This window comes from Balaenoptera ricei, chromosome 6 (assembly GCF_028023285.1).
Source record: "Balaenoptera ricei isolate mBalRic1 chromosome 6, mBalRic1.hap2, whole genome shotgun sequence".
Lineage (NCBI taxonomy): Eukaryota > Metazoa > Chordata > Mammalia > Artiodactyla > Balaenopteridae > Balaenoptera > Balaenoptera ricei.
The window spans coordinates 76,189,210-76,215,462 of record NC_082644.1 but is presented as its reverse complement, the minus strand read 5'-3'; the positions used below and the strand labels follow the sequence as shown (position 1 = coordinate 76,215,462).

General features: G+C 37.5%; 1 protein-coding gene and 1 long non-coding RNA gene across 2 annotated transcripts in view; one reads left to right on the top strand and one right to left on the bottom strand.

Annotated features, from left to right (window-relative positions):
- Window positions 1–9,351, top strand: part of ALDH1A1 (aldehyde dehydrogenase 1 family member A1) — a 54,471-nt gene extending 45,120 nt beyond the window's left edge. Inside the window, exons 11-13 of the mRNA XM_059924920.1 lie at window positions 1,675–1,832; window positions 3,709–3,783; window positions 8,741–9,351. Of these exons, the coding sequence (XP_059780903.1) occupies window positions 1,675–1,832; window positions 3,709–3,783; window positions 8,741–8,813 (306 nt within the window). The 3' untranslated portion in view covers window positions 8,814–9,351. The remainder of the gene's footprint in view (window positions 1–1,674; window positions 1,833–3,708; window positions 3,784–8,740) is intronic.
- A 258-nt stretch (window positions 9,352–9,609) lies between these two features.
- The window catches only part of LOC132367119 (uncharacterized), a 43,528-nt gene continuing 26,884 nt past the window's right edge, over window positions 9,610–26,253 (bottom strand). Inside the window, exons 3-4 of the long non-coding RNA XR_009503689.1 lie at window positions 13,142–13,240; window positions 9,610–9,687 (exon numbers count right to left, since the gene is read on the bottom strand). This is a non-coding gene — a long non-coding RNA (uncharacterized LOC132367119). The remainder of the gene's footprint in view (window positions 9,688–13,141; window positions 13,241–26,253) is intronic.

Sequence of the window (26,253 nt, the reverse complement as noted above, 5' to 3'; positions counted from 1 at the left end):
CTATGATCCATTTTAGGTTAATTTTTATACAAGGTGTGAGATTTAAGTCAAGGTTGTTTGTTCGTTTGTTTTTGCCTATATGTTCAATTGCTTCAGCATCATTTGTTGAAAAGGTGTTTTTCTTCCATTCCATTACTTTTGCAACTGTGAAAGTTCAGTTGTGCATATTTGTGTGTGTATCAATTTCTGGGTTCTCTACTCTTCAACTGATCTATGTGTCTATTTCTCTACCTATACTCTCTTTTTTAATTTATTTACTTTTATTGAAGTATAGTTGATTTACAATGTTGTGTTAGCTTCAGGTGTACAGCAAAGTGATTCATATATATATATATATATTCTTTTTCAGATTCTTTTCCCTTATAGGTTATTACAAAATATTGAGTATACTCTTTTGATTTTGGTAGCTGTATGGTAAGTCTTGAAATCGGAAAGACTGAGTCCTCTCACTTTATTCTTCTTTTTCCAAATTGTTTTATCTAAGCTAATTCCTTTGCTTTTCCATATAAATTTTAGAATAACCTTGTCCATATATACTAAAAAATCTTGCTGGAATTTTGAGAGGAGTTGTGTTAAAATTGTGTATATATCAATTTGGGGGAGAATTAATGTTTTTATTGTGTTAAATCTTCCAGTTATTGAATATAGTAGAGCTCTCCATTTATTTATATCTCCCTTTATTTCTTTCATTAGCATTTTGTAATTTCTGGTAACAAGTCCTATATGTGTTTTACTGGATTTATACCTAAGTATTTTTTGAGTGATTGTAAATGGTATTTCTGATTTCAGTATGCACATGTTCATTGCTAGTATATACAAGTATATTTGATTTTTGTATATTTTCTTGCATCCTGTGACATCACTGAACTCAGGTACTCTAGAAGATTTTTGGATATTCCTTGGGAATTTATATGTAGACAATCATGTCATCTACAAATAGGGACAATTTTATTCCTTTGTTTCTAATCTATATGCCTTTTATTTCCTTTTCTTGCCTTTTTCACTTGCTAGAAATCCAGCACTATGTTGAATAAGAGTAGTAAAAGTGGGCATCTTGCTTTGCTCTCTATCTTAGGGAAAAAGCATTCAGTATCATATCATTGAGTATGATGTTAACTGTAAGATTTTTCATAACTGCCTTTGACCAGGTTCAGAATGCCTTTCTATTTTTAATCTGCTGAGGGGGAAAGGAGGTTGGATTTTTGTCAAATGCTTTTTCTGCATCAATTGAGATGATTATGTGATATCCTTCATTTTCCTTCATTCTATTAATATGATGTATTATATTGATTGATTTTTGAATACTGAACCAGCCTTGCATCTCTAGAATGAACCTCACTTGGTGATGGTGTACAATTCTTTGTAGGTATTGCTGAACACTATTTGCTAATATTTTTTAGGAATATTTGCTGTAGTTGATATTGGTCTGTGGTTTAAGGGATATTGGTCTGCAGTTTTGATTGTTTTTATTGATAATAAAAAGACATTTAGTGATTGCTCACTGTGTGCCAAGTACCTTATAGTTAATATAAAACGTAAGTATATTTACATGAAATATAATAAATATAAATATTTTATTTATATATTAGATTTATATTTATAACTATAATACAAAATAAATATTTAGTTGTAACCTATTACTTTGATTTATTTCATTCATTTCTTGTGGTATAGATATTTGGACCAGTGCAGCAAATCATGAAGTTTAAATCTTTAGATGATGTAATCAAGAGAGCAAACAATACTTTCTATGGCTTATCAGCAGGAATTTTTACCAAAGACATTGATAAAGCCATCACAGTCTCCTCTGCTCTGCAGGCCGGGACAGTGTGGTAAGTCAAACCTATGTAATATCACCTTTTCAATGTTAACCACATCAACAGGCTACTTTGAATTTTTTCTGACTTTGATTTTTTGTTTGGAATCACATGGCCTGCTGCTTGAAAATAAAACAAACAAACAAACAAAAATCCTGCTGTATTGGAAGAACTTTAGAAGAGCATAGAAGATAGATAGATAGATAGATATAGCATATATATATATATATATATATATATATATATATATATATATACACACATATCTATATCTATCTATCTATCTATATATATACACACACACACACATATATATATTTAACTCTATCCAGCCTTTTGAAATTACTTGCCCAAAATATTCTATTGATGTTTGGCTAATACAATAAGTATTATTATTATAAATAATTTCTAGGCACTTGGCACTATGCTACACACAAGGGAGATAGAAGTTCTGTTTAATCAAGATAATCAGATAGTAAGACAGCATTTATTCAGTGCCCTTATGTATACAAGCATTTAGTTCTTACATCAGCTTTTTACTCTGGGATTATTAGAGATGTCTGAAGGTCTTAAATTGTAAGAACATATTGCCTTTTGAGGAGCACGTCTGTTTTATATTTGACCCGGTTTATATCTCTGATGTTTACACTTTAATTTAGAGTATATAAGTGCCAAGGCTATACCTCTCAAACTGTCACATCCCCTGCCCAGCCCCCCGTCTCTGGACCGCCTTGTTAGTAATTTTTGATCCATCAGACCTCACTTTGTCCCCTCAGTCCCAGCAACAGCCCAAGATTATTTTCTTCCCGATAATGTCACAACCAAATCCACTGGACGTTGAAAAGTATTTATCCTTGAGAGACAGCCAAGAAATCCTTGCCCCTCTTGATAGCTCTAGAATCATTTTTCTTAAGCAAAGGGACATTCATGATTTAGTCAGTATGCACTCTACGCTAAGCACCACGTGGCAGTCTTCACATTCATTATCTCATGTTACCTTACTACAACTGTTAATTGGTGTGGCAAATTTATTGACGGAAAAACAGAAGCTTAGTGAGGCTGCATAATTGATCGAGATCATGCAATAAATGACAGCTGAGATTCAGACCTATTTCAGACTCTAAAGCAGTGATTCTCAACCCTGGCTGTACAGTAGAGTTGTCTGGGGAGCTTTAAAAATATCTACACTGATTTGGGTAGAGGAGGGTGTACATCAAACCCACCAATTATATCAGTTTCTGTGACTGAGTCTGGATGTAGGTCTTTTAATTTTTTAAAATTCTATTTATTCATGTTTTTATAATTATATGTTCATAAAAGCATTTTGAAACATTTTTTAAAATATGGCAAGGGATAAGCAAATTAATAATGAAATCGAACTCCTGTCAAGGCCTCTGTTTAAGCAATTTTTGAATTAATTAATGAAAAAAGTGAACTAAGTAATATGAGACATATTACAATTATAAAAGAAAATTAATTCTAGCCTGTTAAGTACACAATCCACAAGAGAACTACAAAGCTTACTGAGTATAGGCAGTAAAGAACACCCATCCAACAAATTCGTCTCTCACAGACCATATCCTTCCTCTTATGGTACGTTGGGTATTCTATCTTTTATAAGTCAAGCTATAACTTCTCAGGGACATGATGTACTGCCAAAATGGCTATCCACACATGGAGTTGGACCATTTTTTTAAAATTCCTAGGCAGTATATATACATATACTTATACTCCTGCATTCTAATTTATGGTGCTACTTTTGTTCAAAAATGACTATGTAATATTAAAATTAATGGAGTTGTTAAAGAACTCTCTGAATTTCAAAAATTCCAAATTTAGGAGTTATTTCATAGGTTAAGTATGACCTATAACATACTTATTTTCTTTTCAGGGTTAACTGCTATAGTGTGGTATCTGCCCAGTGTCCCTTTGGTGGATTCAAGATGTCTGGAAATGGTCGAGAACTGTAAGAATAACTTTCATTAAGATAAACACTTATCTTGATAAAAATGGTTCTCACTCTCAAGGAATTAATCCTTAGTTACTGCTCAGATTAAAACCTGCCTCTGTTCTTTCCTGGAGATTAATACTGTCAAACAGTTTTTTAAATGCTGGATTTACCCCCAAAAGTGCAAAAAGGTGATGGCAGAGGGAAATACAATTTATTAAACTCTTACAATTCACAAGGGATCATACTAAGCACTTTACATTGGTTACTGAAATATTGCCTACTTTTAGAATTGTTTGCTGTATACATGAATGTAATATATTTGGGAAACATTTCCAGAAAGGAGGTGGAAACTACAAATTGGTGATTGTAAGAAGTGTGCAAATATAAAAACAGTTTAGCTATTTGAATATGCCTCTTACATAAGTAAATTAGGTGTCTTTATATCAAAAAACTTTTCAGTGTAGGAGTAATAATTCTCATTTGTTGAGACGACAGAAAAACACACAGCAGATGAAGGAGCAGGGTCAAAACACACTAGACTTAACAAATGAAGAGGAAATAGGTAGTCTACCTGAAAAAGAATTCAGAATAATGATAGTAAGGATGATCCAAAATCTTGGAAATAGAATAGACAAAATGCAAGAAGCATTTAACAAGGACGTAGAAGAACTAAAGAGGAATCAAGCAATGATGAAAAACACAATAAATGAAATTAATTCTCATTTGTTGTAATATTTTTGATGTAGACTCTAAAATAACCTGAATGAGTTATTTTTGGTACTAAAATCTAAACTGAAAGAAAAATTTAACTAAGGAAAACATGTTTTATAGTTATGACTAGATTGAGGACATATCTATTATACAAATGCATTTATGAGCCTTCAGTTGCTTTTCAAACCAGGAAATACTGACTTTTTAAAAACGTGCACATACATATTTACACACAGAAAGTAGTGGCAATGTGTTTGGTCAATTTTGTTCAAGCACTTTTAACCATTTTATTTCTTAAAATTTTCTCATATTTATCAATAAATTTAAAAAATCATCAGGAAAAGACACATTATATTCAAACCTTATGGAATCAAACATAGTAAAGCTGCTCATTTTGTAAACAGCAAGTAAAAGTGAGTCTCAGCTTCTAAAGGTCATGAGTGCCTTAAAGAGCCAGGTACTTGTCATTTAAATAAATCAGCAAAATCACAATGAAACAACTACCACTGGGGAGTCAGTGAAAAGAGGGCATGTTAAAATGATCCATCCTCCTTCTCAATATACTTTCATTAAGTAGTTACTATGTATATGAGGTCCTAGGAGCCCCAGAAACACGGTACCACATCCCACCTTCCATATAATCGTAGTGGCAGGAGGAACATGTAAAAATATAGAGAGAGCAAAATAACCAACACACCCTATGAAATAAATAGTAACAGACTGGGAGTCCGTGCCTCGTGAAGGTAGAGAAGCAGTTAAAATGCAGAGCGCAGTATCGGAGGACGGAAAATCTGGGCACCACCAGACTATAACATTCATGTCACCTCGCTAACTCTCACTGTTTCCATCTGTCAGACAAGCTCAGCATTTGTGGTGGGGATAGGAGTGGGAGAAGAAAGTAAAAGGTCTATGAGCTCCTTTCCATGCTTGAGGTTCTGTGGTTCTAACCCCGGTGAAAATGCAATGGGTAAAAACTTAAAGACCGTTGATAGAACAAGAGAAGACCTAACAGAAAAGGTAGGACTTGATCTAGGACATGTAACAAGTGTAGGATGTTAGGAAGCAGAGAAGAGGGCATTCTTGAAGGAATGTTCCATGTGGCATGTTGAGGGGTTAGTGAATTTGCCTGACAGGGGGGGATTTATGGGGGTGAGAAGTGTGATTTCAGAGTTAAATAGGATACAGATTAAGAGGTCTTGAATTCAAGAAAATCGGCTTACATATATTAGTGGAGCAGGGAAAGCGATGGATAGCTTTAGAATGTTGCTGGAGAGGTGGAGTGGGCAAAAGATCAATTTGTCAAAGGTGCACACGGCATAGTAAACATAACTGGAGACTAACCAGCTGCCTGTGAACTCTGACTCCACCACTTGGCTAGCCACACAGTCTAGTTCAAGTTGCCTAACTTCTGAGCGTCTGTTTTCTCCTATTTAAAAGGGAAATGTTAACATTCCTCTTAAGATGGTTGTGAGAGTTAGGAAACATACTACGCCTTCATTCCCTAGCACCGTATCGGTCACAAAGCGGGGACTCAACAAATGGTTTCATCCTTCCCTAGCTCCTTGTCTTTATAATATCCATTATTGGGGAGTCCCTTGGCAGCACTAATTACTTTGTACAAAGAGCTATAACAAAAGTTAGATTATTTTGAAGATCAGATTACTGCTGGCCCAGCTATCTAATACACTTCCCTAGGAATGTCAAAGATCAAATAATCAGAAGGGATGAAATAATTAAAGTAGACGAAACATATCAATTTTGCTAAATACAATTTAATCAAGCTTTATGTTCGAGACATATGGTAAGCAAATAAGAGGGGGATGAAAACAAGAATCAACCATCAGTAATTTCTTAAAAATCTGGACTGTGGGTATAGATAATTTGCTTCTTTGAAATACAAAGGAAAAAGTTATACTGTAATTTTTACTTCAAAACTTCCAGCTGAGGATGCCAGTGTTGATGTCTATCTGAAACCAAATTTGGCAAATTTAATAAATAAGTCATTTGCTGCAAGATGTTTAAAGAGAATGACTGAAGCAATAACCTCAAATGACTCCCAAGAGTTCAATTACAGTTTATCTTCAAAGATAGAAAGGTAGAATTGATCAGTTGGGAAGAGTTCTCAAAGAGCTAAAAATAGTAGTATGCACAGCCCAGTGTGGTGGTGGTGCTGAGTGCCCGAACCAGGATTTGCACCTCAGGTCACGGTGCTGGCCCTGCAATGAGTTAAATGGTAGAAATCTCTCTCTCCGTGTCATTGCACTAATTTTTACTTAGACTAACATAGGTCACTTGAGACTTTACTAGTATGCCGTTTCAAACTTAATTGGCTCTCAACACCTCACGAGATATTTCTTTCTTCCTGTCCCCTTCAGAAATGGGGAGAAATAAAGTGGTGTAAACTGGTGGGCTAACGTGAGTAGTTTTTGCTTGATTATATTTGCCAAACCAGTTCGGCAAACATTTCCTGTGCCTACTTAATTAGTGCCAGGCTCATTTCTGGATACAGGGTGAAAAGCAGGCGTAACTTGTTACTAGCATCTTATTACTCCAGTGTGGACTCTGGATGAGAAGCATGGGTATCACGTAAAAGTATGTTGGAAACGCAGAGTCTCAGGCCTATCCCCCGACCTGCTGAAATAGAATCAGCATTTGCATCAGGTCCCAGGTGACTGGTACATTGACAGTTTTAGAAGCACAGAACCAATAACTCATAGGCTAGTGATATAAAGAGAAATATAAGGATGTTTTTGTGTTATATCATAGACATAGGAATTTGTATACATCGGAACAGTAAGAAGCAGGGCTTATTTCAGCTTGAGTAAGACAATTATCACACTTTGTACTCTCCTGAGAGTTTCAAGTGTCCATGTAACCCAAAATACAATGGAAAGCCTATTGGCAAAAATCATGGGTTAATATATCTAACTTTGTGAGATAAAATACTTACTAAAATATTATCCTTTAATGGGTTTCAGACAACTGAGGCTAAACCCTTTAATTACTTTGAAGAACATGTTCATTGAAGCTTTTAGAAGGTATTTTCAGAAGCTTAATGGCCCAAGAAAATAATCAGTGTAAGAGGATTAGGTTACCCGGGAGAAAAAGATGTCTTCTACATACCTGTCTACCTCACCAAAGGAGAGGGGTAGAAAAAGATCAAGATCTTTTTCCTCTGTAAGCCTACATGTGCATGAGTGTTATGATTTTAAGAGTACTCTTATGTACATGTAATTTAATCCTTTCATCAAAACCATATAGAGAATAATTTAGCCTAATCTTTTTAGTTATCTCTTTAATGAAGGGTAAATCACAGTCAGTTTCCAAAACTGGTAGGAGGTCTCAATAAACCTGATAACAAGATACCAGGATTTTAATTGATCGACTCAAGTTAATTCCTGATCATTTGGGTTGGAGTTAAGAGTTATATAAGCAAATGACAGGGGTTGCATAAATAGAAAAATCCAACAACCACAAAAAGCCCAAAAGCCCTGAATTTTAGGCCAATGAACCCTCTCCCCCTCTTAAACAAAACAAAACAAAACAACCCCACCCCCAAATAAAAAGTTGTAACAGTTAAGGTCAGATTTTTGTTTTTTTGGTTTTGGGGGGTTTTTGTTTTTGTTTTTGCCAAGAATCAAGAACAAAAGATGTTATCAAAACTACAACTAGAAAATATTTTGTTTTAAGCCATATTAGGGCCAGTTAGAGTGAAAATAGAAGCCTGGTCATTTTTAGCCCCTTCCTCATTTCTGGACCAACTGGACATGGTAAATACACTAAACTGAGCTATACTTGAATTTATAGTTGTTCTATACTACTCAAGTGATTATAAATTACTACTTTTCCTCTGGTAATATAGCCATCTTATTTATTTGAACCTAAGCTAGATATGATAAAATTCTTGTTGGGCCGATTTGTGTGTGTGTGTGTGTGTGTGTGTGTGTGTGTGTGTGTGTTGAGCCCTTTTATAGTCAAGCAGAAAAAATGTCAAAAATGAACAATTTCTTTGAAAGTCTACTGAGGGTACATGATCATTTAAAAATGCAAAAAAATTATTTTAAAAATTTTCCCACAAGGGGATTTATATAAGACCAGATATCTTATGGTTGGCTAGCTACTATTTGAAATGCTTCTGTACACAGAAAATATTTTCCATTGTCCCTAGCCAGATCAGCAGGAACAAACTTCGACTATCATTGACCATAGTATATTTGTACCGCTCTGCTAAATTCTGTTCATTTTTTTCCCCTCTCTCTAGCGGAGAATATGGTCTCCATGAATACACAGAGGTCAAGACGGTCACAATCAAAATTTCTCAGAAGAACTCATAAACTACAAGAGTGCAGAGACGACTCCTCAATGGCTAAGCACCTCCTTCAGTGGCTAATATATCATAGTGGGTTTTTAAATGCAAAATTGTTCTCTCTTTCATTTTTTAAACATGAGCTAATCATATTAGCATTAATACTACACATAGAAAACTTGATATGTAGCTTATTCTGAAGGAATCATCTGCCTTCTGATATGTGACACCCAAGTCCTACCCATAATGAAAATGATGGATTTGGATGCAAGATCTCTCTAGCTCTGTAACAGTCATGTGCTTTTCTTTGTAGCTACTTGTCTAGGACAAACATTTTATGAAAGAGGACCAGTTATCATTTAGCTTCTTTCCCTTGACCACCCCTTGAAGTACTTACCATACCTGTTAACTGCAGACTAGATGTGCTCTGTTCCCCGTAGTTGTGAAGCCCTTGGAGTTTGTTGAAATGTTTCCTAGAATGTCATGTCTGCTTGTCAAATGAAGTAATGCCTGAAATACTTAGATGTAATCTAAACATAAAGCTTAATAAAAACAACCTTGCATGATTCTTGTTCAGTGTGAATTTTTTAAGTAGAGTCTTGGTTATGGTGATTTACTCTCCCTGTCACTCAAAAGCAGTGTTAAATTGAGCATAAAGATATATTTAAAAATAAAAGTCTAATCTACTTATTCTCAAATAGGTAAAGAAACAAATTTTATTTTCTGGAGGAATTCTTGCAATCAATAGCAAACATTTGAGATAGATGGCTTCAGTCCTTCAGCAAGCATTTATTGAGTTCCTACAAAGTTCTGGGCACTATGGTAGGTGTTGTAGAAAATAGGTGAATAGTGGATGGTCCATTATCCAAAATGCTTTAATATGTGGAGAACAAAGACACTGTCTGAAAAAAAAATGATGGCGCATATGACGGAAATGAGAATTCGAAGAACCATAAGATTATAGTAATATGCCAAAGGGTAGTGATACCAGTAACTGACGGACTTGGGAATGGCCTCATGAAGGAAATTTGACTGGATATGAACCTTAATGATGAGCAGATTTGCAGTGAATAAAGAGGAAAGAAGTCCTACAAAATATTCCCTCTGGACATGTTCCATCAAAAAAAATTCTATATAATATTTTCCCCTGTTGGAGTTGCAGATTGCACACTGGCATAGTCTAAGTTCTGAGAAGTCCTACAAACTGTTTAGTTTTGTTTAATAGTTTTTTTCCCCAAAATTTATTTAACCAGAGGCCTTGCCTTCCCCTCACCCTCATTTAATACTAGTTAACATTAAGAAACCCACATTGGAAGATGCTGTTCTATGCAACGAGGTAGCACTGAGTGTTCTGAGCAGAGATCTGGGGATCAAAGGGAAGCAGCTGGGAAAATGTCATCTGTAAAACTAACTGGACCATATTTACATATTTGTGCCCTAGACAAAGAGCCTCTTCTTGTTGCGCTCCCATGTGGGAAGTGACTTAAGCCCAAGTGTAATGTTTTTTATGTATTACTATACATATTCTAAAACTGTTAGTTCAGCAGCTGAAAACTTAAGCCTAGTAATCTTTAGGATAACATTTTTTTTCAGATTCAGATTTTATATAAATGATTAAGTTTGTCATTTTACATTAACAGATTCGTTAGTGACACTGTTACTAGGACATTCTAATGGCTGTCATAGTCAAGTGCAACAATGTGTGAACGAATGAAATTTATTAGCTTCTTAGACCTGAAATAATTTCACCCCCAATTGCAAGAGTTTCTCTAACTTGTATGGGCCTATAAAATTTGCCATCTGGACTATCTTATGCAATTTGGGACATAATGACCATTTTGAAAACAGGAAGAACTAAAGTCTAGGGAGAAATGAAACATGTTAGGACACTGAGAAGGGAAAAAAGCCAAATACAGAGGAAGGTTGTGTTTTCCAAAAACCAGACAGTGTCTACATTATGAAAAGATGTGTTTAAAACCATGCATAAATAAATAGGTAGACAAGTTAATATTGTAATGGCAACCCACCAGAACATTTTAAAATGTAGAACAAAGAGGGATGAACACAGAACAAGACAAAAGCCAGAAGCAAGTTTAAATATTTGAAAATTAAATCTCCCTGGTATAAATAAGACATTACAGGATTAAACAACAAAAAAAATCTGTTTAATATTGGCTCATCCTGACCCTCTAGACATTATCTGTGTTCCTTCTCCTCCGCTTTCTAAAGCCATACTGGCAATAATTCTTAAAACCTTGAAAAGTTAAAGGGTATCTTATTAGCCCATGACTACAGGAAGTACAATAAGGAATTTTATCATAAAGAATTCAGTTCTGCAGTTGTAAATATGATCTCATTGTCCTCAAACCACCTGGCAGAAGTATTTTCCTCTCTAGGAACACCAAAGTTGGAGGTAACTGTTTAGGCAGAGGCAATAATATCAGAGGTCAGATATGGATTCTCAAATGTCTAGCATCTTTTTTTTTTTTCATTTTTTAGGATACATGTTTCTGGGTTTATTTTGAAATAACCAATGAGAAATAGGGAGAAAATATTTTTCTTAAATTCTTGTGGCCAACTAAAAATAGAGTTAACTCAAAGTAGGAAATTTTAGTCATGTCTTCACATAATTCAGGAGGGAATAATGGACCCCAAAGACACCTTTCCCTGGGCAATGCATGTAATTTTTTGAGTATCTAATTTCACTTGGACTTTTAGAAGTGTGCAAGTACCATCAACGAAACTCTTATCTTTTGGTGACTTTTGCAGGGTATATCAAACAACTAGGTTACATTTTCACATGAAGCATAAGTTCCCAATTAGACTTTCATTTGCTGATTCACCTTGGGTTCTTTTTTAATGCTCTCTGGAAATGGATTTGAGGCTTCCCTTTTTTATATTGAGAGAATATATAGGAAGGAGAATTAGAGAAGATAGCTAAATTCCCTGGATACCAAAATTCAGTGACTACCAGGAGGGCATGCAAGCTCACTCTTGTAACATGCTGGGACAGTGGTAGCCTGGAAGATATCATCCTGAGTCAAGATACAAATGAGAGGGAAATAGCTCAGTTATCCCTTTGACATTCTGTAGGGGAGAAGAGATGGCATCTCTCTCCAAAGGCAAGGCCACAAAATTACCAGGAGTGATTGAGATTGCTCTAGACCATGTCTTTAAATCAGTCTTTAGATTCTGGGTGGTGGTTTTATTCCAGGGGAGAAGAGTCACATCCATTAACATCTATAAACACTTAGGATAATTCCAAAATCCCTAGAAAGTCAACTTTATTGCCTAGTAGAATATCTATGGCAAAGGTATTGCAATGTTTTTTTGCACATTTACTTTAATGTCATGTGTCAACTAGTTTCACGAGCATTTAGTTTAGTTTTGTTTTGTTTAGTTTAGTTGTGTTTTAATGGACATCTGAGTTTTATAGAAAAGTTCATAGGAGGCTGACATGGCACTATCCTGAAATGATTTCACTAGAGTTTCAGGATTTTAGATTTTTTTATTTTTTGTCAAGTCACTTAAAGATTCATCAGGCCTTGAAAAATATATTTTACAAATCTGATTAGGCTGCCAACTATTTTTTTTAACTTTTTATTTTAAAATAATTTCAAACTTTTGGAGGAGCTGGTATAGCAACACAAAGAACTCTCATATATCTTTTATTCACTAATTTAAAAAAATTTTTTTTACATTAGGTCCTTATTGGTTATCTATTTTAAATATAGCCATGTGTATGTGTCAATCCCAAACTCTCAATGTATCCCTCCCCCCAACCCTTCCCCCCTGGTAACCATAAGTTTGTTCTCTAAGTCTGTGAGTCTGTTTCTGTTTTGTAAATAAGTTCATTTGTATTTTTTTTTTTTTTTAGATTCCACATATAAGTGATATTATATGATATTTGTCTTTCTCTGTCTGACTTACTTCACTCAGTATGATAATCTCCAGGTCCATCCACATTGCTAAAAATGGCATTATTTCATTCTTTTTAATGGCTGAGTAATAATTTTTAATAATTTTAATAATTTTTAATATTTTCCCACATTGACTTTTTCATTCTAATTCTCTATATAGATTCATTTTTTCTTGAGACAAACTTTTAAGAATAACTCTTAGCCATCATGTCCCTTTACCACAAAATATTTCAGTATCTTTTTCTAGAAATAATGTAATTCTTTCACAAAGCCACAATATAATTATCTAATTCAGGAAATTTAACATTGACAAGATACTAGTATCTAATATACAGTCCACATATAATTTTCTCTAACTGTCCCACTAATGTCCTTTATGGCGTTTTCCCCCCATGATCCAAAACTTAATTCAGAATCATGCATTGCACTTACTTACCATAGCTTCCTTTTGTTTTGCTATTCCTTGACAATGGCTTTATACCTCATACACACACCTAATATTCAGTCAGGTTGTGTTGTTGGCCTGGACAGAATCCTAAAGGACACACAAAACTCAAAGTTAATGAGTTAACAAGAATCAGAGAAAAGCAGGTTGAATAGTGTTAAAGAATAAATACTTCAAGATTTGATTATTAATTACCATCCTCCATGATAAACTGACAAGGATATTTATAAACTAGAAAGTATACCTTCTTTCTTGGACAATTTTGAAGAAAAGCTATATGTTCCCTTGAGGATATTAGTGACTGTCCCTTGCCTGTACTATTGCAATATTGCCCTTTTTCATTTTATTTCCTAGCTTACTTATTTGAATATTTTTTCTTAATAACAGATTGCCTACATTCTGATGACATCTGGGGAGGTACTTCAATTTGAACTAGTTACAAATCCCTAACCACATAGGAGAATATTAAATGACTTTCCTTTCAAAGTACAATGGGGATACAAAGATCTTGACCTTTGGAGTCAAAAAGATTCTAAATTCTGGTTCCATTGCTCACTAGTGGTATTATCCTAGGTCAATTGCTAAACCTTTCTCATTTAGCAATCATTCAAGAGATAGTGGTGGCTATTGATATTTGGGAAGAAATATAATGTTCTACATAGTCACATGGCCCTTGGACCCCAGCAATCTGGTTTCAAATCCCTGTTCTGCACTCACTGGCCTTAAGATTTGGGACAAGATACCCAACCTCTCTAAACTGCAGTTTCTTTATCTGTAAGAAGGATCAATAACAGAACTTACCTAATTGCTTTATTCTATTAAATGAAATAATGTTTGTAAAATGTTTGCAGGGTTCCTAGGATGTAACAAGTGCCGAACACATTACTAATCTACTGATAGCTTAGATTAATAATAACGATGTCAACAAAAATAATAGTGTCTTTAGACAGCAAAAAAAGTATCTTTCTCTTGATCTTGACTTTGTATTTTCCCTACGCTCTTTTTCTCAGTCTTCCAGTGACCTAGCTGCTAAATTAATCTCAGTTAGGACCCCATAACTGTGATTTGCCAATCCCTTTCATCATTTAAAAAAAAAAAAAATCATTCCGGGACTTCCCAGGCGGCGCAGTGGTTAAGATTCTGTGCTCCCAATGCAGGGGGCCTGAGTTTGATCCCTGGTCAAGGAACTAGATCCCACATACATGCCACAGCTAAGAGTTCGCATGCCACAACCAAGGAACCGGTGAGCTGCAACTAAGGAGTCCGCCTGCTGCAACTAAGACCCAGCGCATCCAAATTAAAAAAAAAAAAATCATTCCCTTCATATAAAGGTTAAAATTTACCATCAAAGTCAGAAGAGGATGGAGAAGAATGTGAACAAAAACTTGGCTCTAAAGCTGAGGTTGGAAATTTGAATATATTTAATTTCAAAGTGGAGTTAGTTCTAATTAAATGAACTCAACTGCCTTTCATCCCTGAGTTGCCAGACATCATGATTAATCTTTAAGCTAATAGTCAGGGACAGTGGGATAAGCAAAGACAAACAGAAGAGACTGGTTTCAGACTGACACACAGGAGCCCACAATGACACTGGTTACCCAGTGATTGATTCAGAGACTCAGCCCCTATGAATTCAATGAGAAGGATTAGTGGACTTAAAAGCACATGACTTAGCATTTGTGTTCAATGTTCAGTCATCGCAAATTCATGTAACCACAGAATGTCAGAGCTAGAAAAGAACCTAGTGTTCTTCTAGCCCAATAACTTCATTTCACAGAGGCATGGAAAAATCGAGACACTTGAAAGGTCGCTAAATTACCATTGGCAGAGTCTGGCTAATGCCCTCTGTATTCTAACTCCTAGTTCTGTGCTACTGCCTGGGTCCCATGTGGCACTGTAGATGTTTAATTGATACTTGATTAAAGATGTAGCATCCATCATTTTATTTTATTTTTTATATTTTATTCCTTGTGTCTAAAAAATGAAGTTATATAACACCCATTGTTACATTTTGTTTGCATGTATTTTATTTATTGGAATTTATTCCTTTTGTCTATAAAAGGAAAAACTCTAAATGATAGCTTTTTAATAAGTCTTCAAATAATGCAAGTTAGTTTCAATCACTTACACAGCAAAGTGCCTCGATTTAGTTACAAAAACAAAAATTTGGCACATTTATTGATTTAACAGTTATTTGACATCTATTGTGTACAAAATAACTAAGGACTGCAAAAGAAATAATGGGTATTAAGTACTTGTTCTGTGACAAAACAATTCTAGTGACTCAAGAAGTTATTTGCTTCATATAAAAGTGAAAGATACTACTCACTCAATGCTTACATCTGATAGAGGAAATGAGAAATATACACAAAATCATGGAAATAAAAGAATGTACAAAATATACTAAGATTGATAGCAAAAAATCTGCAGTTGTTTAGAGGGAGGAAAATGGTCTCTCCCTGGAGTGACTTTTGTGGAATAGACAGCATCTGACCCAGCCTGAAAGAGAGGAGGACCTGAACAAGTGCAGATGAAGCAGGAAAGTGAAGTTCTGCTTGGTTGGGAGATAAAGCTAGACAGGCAGTTTGGGGCAAGATCATGGAAACCTTGAATTCCAACTTAAGTCATAAAAATGTAACAAAGAGAAACCTTAAAATGAATGGTAAATTCATTGAGATTTTTTCAATTAAACTTTTAATTTTTAAATAATTGTAGATTCACATGTAGTTGTAAGAAATAGTAGAAAGAGATCACATGTACTTTTCCCCAATGGCAACACCTTGCACAATTCTAATACAATATCACAACCAGAACACTGATGCCATTACAGCCAAGATAAGGAACATTTTCGTCATCCTGTGGATCCCTTATGTTGTTTTTTATTGTCACACCCATGTCTCTCCCACCTTCACCTCTCCCTTAACCCCTAGCAATCTGTCTTCCATTTCTATAATTTGTCATTTCAAGAATCATACAGTATGCAATCTTTGGGGATTGGCTTTTTTTTTTCAGCCAGCATAACTATTCGGAGATTCATCCAAGTTATTGTGTGTATTGAATGATAATCGTGTAAAATATATGATTGAATTTTACCACTTCTAATGGGAATTATCTTGGCAAGTTTTAAGATACATGTCTCTACAAAGAGAGAGAGTGGCATGGACATATATACACTACCAAACGTAAAATAGCTAGTGGGAAGCAACCGCATAGCACAGGGAGATCAGCTCTGTGCTTTGTGACCACCTAGAGGGGTGGGATAGGGAGGGTGGGAGGGAGGGAGATGCAACAGGGAAGAGATATGGGAACATATGTATATGTGTAACTGATTCACTTTGTTATAAAGCAGAAACTAACACACCATTGTAAAGCAATTATACTCCAATAAAGATGTTAAAAAAAAAAAAGAAATTATACAGAAAGTTAATTATCTTTTTTTAGAGAAAGAGATAAAGAGAGCTTATGTTCCAAGTAGTGAACTAAAGATGTAAGATCTATTAATTTATTTAATTCTCATAAAATAGTCTTTGATAAACATGATCAGCAAATGAGGGTTTAATGTATTTAGTAATGTATCTCAGGTCACAGAGCTAGCAGGATGCTCAGATTTACACCAAGGCAGTGAGTTCTTAGGTCTTAGGGATGTCTCTCCATTAGTATAATCATCAATACTGGGGAAAGGCCAGGCAAGGGTCCTTGACTTGTGCTCCGAGAAACACATTTCATCTCAGTACAGCTGACCAAAAACTATGTTTCTTACATTAAATAAAATTAACTATAATGTTTTGTCAAAAAAAAAAAAAAAGAAAGAAACATGTCTCTAAAGGGGGGGTTATTTTTTTTCTGTAATAACTCCTGAGTACAGTTGAAGTGTCTTATTGTGCCCCATTCAAGTGTGAATATAGAATGACAATGAAAAGGCAGGAGAACAGGAGGAGGATCTGTTGGCAGAAACATAGAATATTCCATTTTTCTACTTCTAGAGATGTAGTTGAATCTCCTCTGAAGTTCTGAGTTAGATATGAAAAAGCAGAAGGGACAAATCTTCCCATACCCATGTTAGAAATGAAACAAAGCCTTGAAGAATACAGAGCAGGACCCCCATATGAGAGCATGTGACTTCGGTTCTTAGGCAAGCACAACAGATCAGGAGATTGTCAATCTCCTGTGTCTTCTTCACACATCTCCACTCATGATTCATCCCCAGAAAGGCTACGGTAGAAAACATGGGGCTTCTACCTCAGGACTTTTGATGTGCTGGTCCTCACATTGCCCAAAAGACTGGTCCACTCCAGCTGCTCCCCCACCCAGAAGAAGGCGGGTTGTCTCCACTTGAGCCTGTCTCTTTCTCCCCACAGCTGCTGAATTAGGCTAAGACAACCACAGCACTCAGCAGCTCTCCAGACCCACCCTGCAGAGTGAAAGGAGCAGCTGCCACGGAACACCACAGGACACCATGGAACATCACAGAACACCACAGAAGACCACACCACAGGACACTACAGAAAACCACAGAACACCACAGATCACACGACACCACTGAACACCACAGACATCACAGAATATCACAGAACACCACAGAAGACCACACCACAGGACACTACAGAAAACCACAGAACACCACAGATCACACGACACCACAGGACACTACAGAAAACTACAGAACACCACAGATCACACGACACCACTGAACACCACAGACATCACAGAATATCACAGAACACCACAGAAGACCACACCACAGGACACTACAGAAAACCACAGAACACCCCAGATCACACGACACCACTGAACAACACAGAACACCACAGACATCACAGAATATCACAGAGCACCACAGGACCACTGAACACCACAGAACACCACAGAAGACCACTGAACAACACAGAACACCAGGAACACCACAGAATACCATGGAACACCACAGAACACCGAGACACCACAGAATATCACAGAATACCACAGAACACCAGGAACACCACAGAATACCATGGAATACCACAGAACATGACTGGACATCACAGAAAACCATGGAACATCAGAGAATACCAAGACACCACAGAACATCACAGAATACCACAGATCACATGACACCACAGAACAACACAGAACACCACAGATTAGTGGTGTTCCACGACTACCACAGAATATCACAGAACACCACAGCATACCACAGGACCACTGAACACCACAGAACACCACAGAATACCACTGAACACCACAGACCATGACGGGACACCACAGAATACCATGGAATACCACAGAACATGACAGGACACCACAGAATACCATGGAACACCACAGAACATGACAGGACACCACAGAACATCACAGAATACCACAGAAGAAGACAGAATACCATAGACACCACAGAACACCACAGAATACCACTGAACAACACAGAACACCAGGAACACCACCGAATACCATGGAATACCACAGAACATGACTGGACATCACAGAAAACCATGGAACATCAGAGAACACCACGGAACATCATGGAACACCACAGAACACCAAGACACCACAGAACATCACAAGACACCTGAGAATACCACAGACACCACAGAACACCAAGACACTACGGGATACCACAGAACACTGAGACACCACAGAATATCACAGAATGCCACAGAGCACCAGACACCACAAAACACACTGGATACCACAGAACACCACGGGACACCATGGAACACCAAGGAACATCACGGAACATCACAGAATACAGCACCCCTCACAGAACACTTTGTTCACACCAGCCACTGTTCTAAGCGCCCTCAGAAAATTATCTCATTTCCTCCTCTCAACAGTCATATGAGACCAGTACTACTTTCCTCATTTTGTAGTTGAGAAAACTGAAACTCAGAAAATTTAACTAACTTGAAAAAAGTAGACACCTAGTAAGTAGTAGCATGATGATTCAAAGCCAGGCAGTCTAACTACTTAATCCCCCTCATTCTGAACCAATATACCATAATAACTAGGCATTAGGCCCAGTCAAGCAATCACAAATTACAGAATATTATTAGCACATTAGGGAAGCTGTCATCTCTCTCATTCATTGGCGCTACCAGCCAAAAATTTACCCCAATATTTCTTTGCCCAGTGATGGTCAGTCAAAGCAATGGCCTGGCATTCAAGGTCTTCTTAGGCCAAGTGAAGTGATTATGGTACGTCTATAACATTTCAAGACTTTTAAGCTACTCTCAGCTGATTTTTAAAGATAAAAGAATTTTATTAGGACTCATCTACTCCAACAACAAAGGATGTGTCAGTTTTAAGGCAAATCAAGTCTCAAGGAAAAAGGATGGAAGAAGAAATCTTTAGATTTAAGGTTTTTAATAGTTAAATTATGGCTAAAGGAAAATATCAATGGCAGATTTGGAGAAATAAGAAATGAAAGTCCAGGGAGATTGTAGGCACAGACACTGAAGAGGGAGGAATAACTGTATTATATTATAATGATAACTTGGGTGATTGTTTAAGACTTAAGTCAGTGGTCACCTCAATCCGGAAGTCTTCCCTCCCAGACACTTTTCTCAACCACTTTTCTAGTTAGTTGGCTCTCCTATCTGCCCTATAGTTAATCAGTCAGTGAATCTCTTACCTAGAATGCATTGTTCTCAACTGTAACCCTCTGTTTACTTGCTTGCTTCACACCCTGGACTGAGAAATGATAGCCTGAGATTTGACATTGTGCTTTTATTTTACATTCCTCCATCCAGTACGGTGCTTAGCACCCTGGTCTTTTGCAAGCTCTGGTTACACTTCAAAAAATGGTTTTTACACGTAAAACATATATGTTGGATTTACCACAACTGGACTTTGCCATTTGCTCTATCCTGTCCTAAATCTGGGGATAATGGAAAGATATGAACACCGGTGATCAGAGGATGGAGGCCAAAAGAGAACCAGAGCCACTGCTCATTGCACAGGCTGCAGGTGGAGAAGAATCACCAAAGCAGATCAGAAATGCACCCTCCCTACCACAGGCAGGCATGCTAATCCTTGTAAGAAATACCACAGAAATTCTGCACAAGAAAGCTGACTTCAGCATCACGCAGACTTGCTTCAAAGAGCCAGCTCTTAAACCTGATGTGAGTAATTGTGCTACTTTGAGTAAAATAACCACTCTAGGTTTCACTTTCTTCACCTCATGAGTGAAATGGGGACATAATAGTGAAAACTTCAGAGGGTTGTGAGAATGAATCCATGTAAGTAACAAACAGCCCATAGTCCATGATTCATAAAAGTTGGCCATGAGATCATTAGTGGTACAATCCTTCATGACAGCTAACATTTTTGTTTCATTTTATATGGCACATTATTGTATTCGATTCTTGTAACCTCTCCTGAGGTGAGCTGGGAAGGAACTGTCATCCCACTGGATATATACGAAATCTTAACTTTTAAGAAATTTACTGCCTTGCTCAAGTTCAGACAGGTAAGGTGTGATGGTGCAAAGATTATGCTGAAATCTTCTGATTTTATTACTCCAGGCTCCTAGACAGCACTCTCACATCCTTAATCGTTCTTGATCTCACTGTACTTTTCAAGTCAGAGGTGCCAGTGAAGCAGCAATGGCAAAGAACAGTAGTTCACTGCTGGGGAAAGGGTGGAAAGGAGGAAGGAAGGTGGTGCTTATGCACACAGGCCCGGGGACATTGCTCCTTCATATTGACCAGGAATGTCAAAGGAGAGCTGCATGGAGTTAGTTCTGCATGGGGAAGGGGTGCAGGTAAGGGATACAGGGCTCAATGCCACTGGAATGACAACCCCATACCATCACCCCCAAAGGGATGCTTGTTTTCCCTTCAAAAGGCTGACCTCCTAATTCTTCTTTGTTCTCTTAGTGTTTCTAACACTAAGCAGAGCAGAGAGCAGGGTAGGTGGGGACAGTGTAAGAACGGAAGGAGCAGGTTGGAGAGCGCCATCTCTCCATCCCACAGAGTGCTCTCTCAGGGCCTGAGAATCTGATCACAAATCCCTTCATACCTAAAAGGTGGACAGAAGCTTCAAAAGAAATTCTGAATGGTGATGGAGGCGGGACACTATGGAAATTTCTAGATCTTTCAACCAAAAAAAAAAAAATAATTGGAAGCAAAGTGGTCACTATTAAAGAGCCAAACAGTCTCCTCCAAACAAGATTTATAGCATCCAGCATTCTGAAAGGTAAAATCTCCAAAACTTGCAAATTCCAGGCCAGTTAATATAATTGAAACTGAGAGGTCTGTCATAGTCTCTCTCGGGCAGAAAGGGCTGGGGTAGATGAAAATGTTTAGCTACAACCTGCTGTTGGATAATTGCATGTTCTGAACAACATCAGACATAAGGTAGTCTAGACTTTATTAACATTAAGTGCTATTAGGTTGTCAAGAATCCTGTGACCTCAAACTGTAAGAATAGGCAGAAAATGACTATGCAGAGGATATTAAAGGATTGTAGGATATTCTCTCCATTGTTGTGGTATCATTTTATTTTCTCCAATCATTTTGAGTTGCATTCTGGAGGAGGAAAACTGGGTAGGATTTCATAAGGTAGATGGTGCAATTTAAAGAAAGAAAGTGGTTTTGCTGGGCTTATAAAAGTCCCATCTGATGTTCTCCTGGTTTATAAGGTGTTTTAGAAGCATAGAAATGTAGGCAGCTATGACATGATTATACCTAGTGGGTAAAAGGGAAGCAATGAAATTACATTCTGTAAGTCATCCACATTTCAATTAACTTTCCAGGGTTTTTTAGGTTGTAACAGATTGTTTGCCATAGATTAGAGGAAGAAGTCAGAATAAAATGACTGCAGGGACTTCCCTGGTGGTGCAGTGGTTAGGAATCCACCTACCAATGCAGGGGACATGGGTTTGATCCCTGGTCTGGGAGGATCCCACATGCCGCAGAGCAACTAAGCCCGTGCGCCACAACTACCGAGCCCACGTGATGCAACTACTGAAGCCCGCGTGCCTAGAGCCCATGCTCCGCAACAAGAGAAGCCACCACAATGAGAAGCCCGCGCACTGCAGCGAAGAGTTACCCCCGCTCGTTGCAACTAGAGAAAGCCCGTGAGCAGCAACGAAGACCCAGTGCAGCCAAAAAGAAAAAAAAAGACTGCAAAGTCAAGCTCCTCCCTCTAGAAACAAAGTCCTTCTATACCTCCATAGATGGGGTTATAAGTGAAAAGGATCTAGCCCCCACATATCATTATGTAGCTGAAGATATTGAGACTCAGAGAGGTTAAGTGGGATGGCTGCTATCACACAGCTAGTTGCTGGCAGCATCACGACTAAAATTCAGGATTGCTAATTTGTGCACTGGTACATTTCCCAGTATCATTCTACCTGTCATGTTTCTAAACATAAAATATTTGCATCTTCAGGTTGGAACTGACTTGAAAGTTTCTGGTCACGTGTTATTGGTCATTGTTTCATTTTTCCAGCTTAGCGTGTGTTTGAGGAACCAGCTTTTCTCCACTCTCACTCCATATGGTTTGGGAAAATGGGAACTCATGCACTTCCTCTAACTTTAGGGATGGGCATTAATCCAAGTCTGGTCAGAGTTTTTATCTTCCTGGGCTTGGGGATTGGTGTCCAGTTATGCACATGGTCCCAGCTAAGCAAGTCAGAACACTACCTGAGACAATTGCTGGAAATACAGAGACTGATTACTAAGACACCTGGCATATAGAATAAATGAGACTTAAGGGATCTAAATGGTACACGGCATTTTTTTTTTAATCTCCCACTGTCCTCTTAAAATATATTTAGTAGGAGAATTTCTCCTAATCCTACATGAGAACTTCAATAGACTGATGAATTTCTCTCACTCTCGGAGAATAAAAAGTTCTTTATATTTTTAAGAAGTAATTCAGCAGTTAGAATGTCAAGGCCTGCTTGTTAGTTAAAGGTCTACCTTTTCTCAAAGTCATCATTACTTCTCCTCCCCTAACCAGAGCTTGTGGTTGATGAAAACTTACAGACTGGAAAGGAGTGAGGACATGGTCTTTTTTTCTTATTTCTTTTTTTTCCCAGTTTACACCTTTATCTCCTTCTTCCCCAACTTGCTAAGCAGCTTTCCTACCCTTTAGGGTCAAATCTGAGATGGAGGTAGGGAGGGATGAAGGGGAGGAAGCAGCATGGCGGCAGGAAAGGTTTTACGTGCCTGGTACTGTGGTGTCCTGGCTTTGTGCTCCCTGCTTCTGACTTTCTCCCGTGGGCATTTTCATGGGTTCTTGGAAAACTCCAGTGCTGGAGTTCTCATATCATCCGTGCCCTCATCCAGGTTAACCACAGCCATAAAATGTCTGCAAGTCAAGCTTCTTTTTGACAGAATCTGATAGCTACCCTGACAACCCTCTCCTATGAATAGCCCCGACATGTTCTGTGATGGGCTAAATTGTGCCTCCCAACTCCGTATTCATAGGTGGAAGTCCTAACCCCCAGTACCTCAGAATGTGACTGTATTTGAAGAAAGGGACTTTAAAGAGGCAGTTAAAGTTAAGATGAGGCCATTAGGGTGAGCCAATATGACTGGTCTCCTTATAGTGAGAGATTAGGACACGGACACACAGAGGAAAGACCTTGTGAGGACACTGCAAGAAGGTGGCCATCTGCAAGCCAAGGAGAGAGGCCTCGGAAGAAACCAAACCTTCCAACACCTTGATCATGGATTTCAGCCTCCAGAACTCTGAGAAAATGAATTTCCATTGTTTAAGCTTCCCAGTCTCTAGCATTTTGTTAGGGCAGCCCTAGCAAACTAACACACAGTCCAAGGGAGACACTTCTGCATCACTCTTGCTGTCAAACTTTGGAAGTGCAAGCTGAACATAGCAGCAGTTCTCCTTCATTTTACTTCTAGAGAAGCTAGTCAACTTTTCTCTCATCCTCTAGATTCCTCAGGAGAGAGTCAGATAGTAGTGAATTGAAGAGGAAACTGATTGTAGATGGCACATAGCAAGCTCTTAGAGTATATTTTTAAAGCTCCCCACTCATACCTTCTCACAAACAGTTTTCTCCAAAGAAATCTTTCTCCTAATTCCTCCTTAATATTGCATAAGCCAACCCTTTTGTTAAAGGTGATTTATTTTTAGCATTGTCTATTTCATCTTTGGTTAACTCTGCAAGTTCCGTATATGGTTTAGCACTTCCTTTGTAATGCAATAGATATTGAACCTCAGTGATTCAGCTGAAACTTTTATTTAACTAGATATAAAATCACACCCTCTATGGCAGGAACCTAGATAGTAATGAAGTCAACTCACAAAGAAAAGTAAAACCAGTAGGTGGACAGAGTCTTGACATTATCATTTGCACTCCTGAATTTAGCCATACCTGAATAGATACTACCTTTGGACATTTCAGTTAAGTGACCTAACTACAGAGCTCATTCTCTGAAGCATTCTCATTGCTTGCTTCCTCATTTCCAAAGTTTCAACTGAAATAAAACAAATAAAATAAATGATTAGGGTCTTATCTTCAAGTATTTTCTTATCAGTCGGTTCAGTCCCATCATCCTAATCATGCTATCATAAAACTGCCAGTAGGGTCACGGTAGCTGTGGAGCTGGGTATGGTGGTGTGAGCCTAGAGTTTTCATTACTCAGAGGGCTGGGTGGAAATACTCCTTAGAGCTCCGGAGTCCCTCTGGGCGTCCCTTAGTCCCTTTGACTAAGGAGGGATGAATGGAGATTGAAGCAGTCTCAAGTGAGGCAAATTGACCAGATCCAAGTCATGAGCTTTTACCATGGCAGACTCCAAGATGATTAAGTCTTTCAAATCCTTGAGCTTCACAATAATCTAATCAGTCTTCATTTCCTGTCAATATTTTCACTGCAATATCTTTTATATCTAAACTTAGTTCCCTGTTCCTATAGTCTGTTACACCAAGTGAGGCTCTCAATAAAACTCTCACTTGGGATTCACTATATTTAGATAAAAGTACATTTACTTATACACACAATTTTGCATACAATTTCATGGGGTTTATTTACCTGCTGAAATCCATCTCTAGGTCTTATAATGTAAGAACCTCTCTTTTGGCGCTTTGCCTGAACTGGCTTTCATAATATTGACTGACATCCTGCATAAGGCAGGATGAGTTTTTGTATTATTTTATATTTTCAAATCTCAGATGTTTTCAAACATTTTTAAAGTGCTTATTATGTGCCAGGAACTATGCAAAACACTGTAATTTTGCATGAATTACCTCATTTATTCTTACAACAACCTTCTGAAGTACATACTATTTTTATCCCCACTTTATGGATGAGAAAAAAGGTTTAGTGGTGTTATGTAAAGTCACAGGCTGTGACGGACGCTGGACTCAAACTCAGGTCAATCTCTGCATGACTTTATTCTGACTTTCTTTTTGCACTTCCTTTTCTTTTCCCATGGCTTTGTCTCATGAGCATTTCCCTCACTGCCCTGAGTTAGTCAGGATAGGCCATAATGTGCTGCAATAAGAGATAAACTTCCAAATCGCAAAGGCTTTGCACAGTGAAGACTCTCATAAATTCTAATGTTAGTACTGCAGCCTTCCTGCATCTTTCAGCTCTGCCATCTGGAACATAGGACCTTCAAGGTAGCCACTTTAAGGGAAGAGGTAGATGGAAAAGGCACACTAGCTTTCAACTGCCTCAGCCCAGAAGTGATGCATTACACATATAATCTGGTTTATAGAACTTTAAGAAATTGTATTAGCATTATAATCCTTGCCACCATCACAGGAAAATGCATTATACTGCAAAGCCACCTCACAGGAGTACATTTTCCTAAATATTAAATAAGCTCAGCCATTTTTCTGTGTATTTCCCAATCCTCCCCTCACTATAGCAATGCACACCCCATAACAGATAGTTATTATCAAAAGGTCTAGAAGCGGAAAACTTTTGATGATTCTAATTTAGAGTTCATCAGGTATTCATTTCTTCTTCTTGTGGATACCTGGTTTCCATGTATGGAACCTGCACTTAAGCCCAGAGACATTTGTGGGCTTCCACCACCTCACTGCCAAACAAAACATCTAAATCTGTGAACAACCACTCCAACCTCCAGCATCCATATGTCAGAAAAACAAGATTCTCTAAATCCTCTAAATCAGTTTAGGAAAAAGTGAA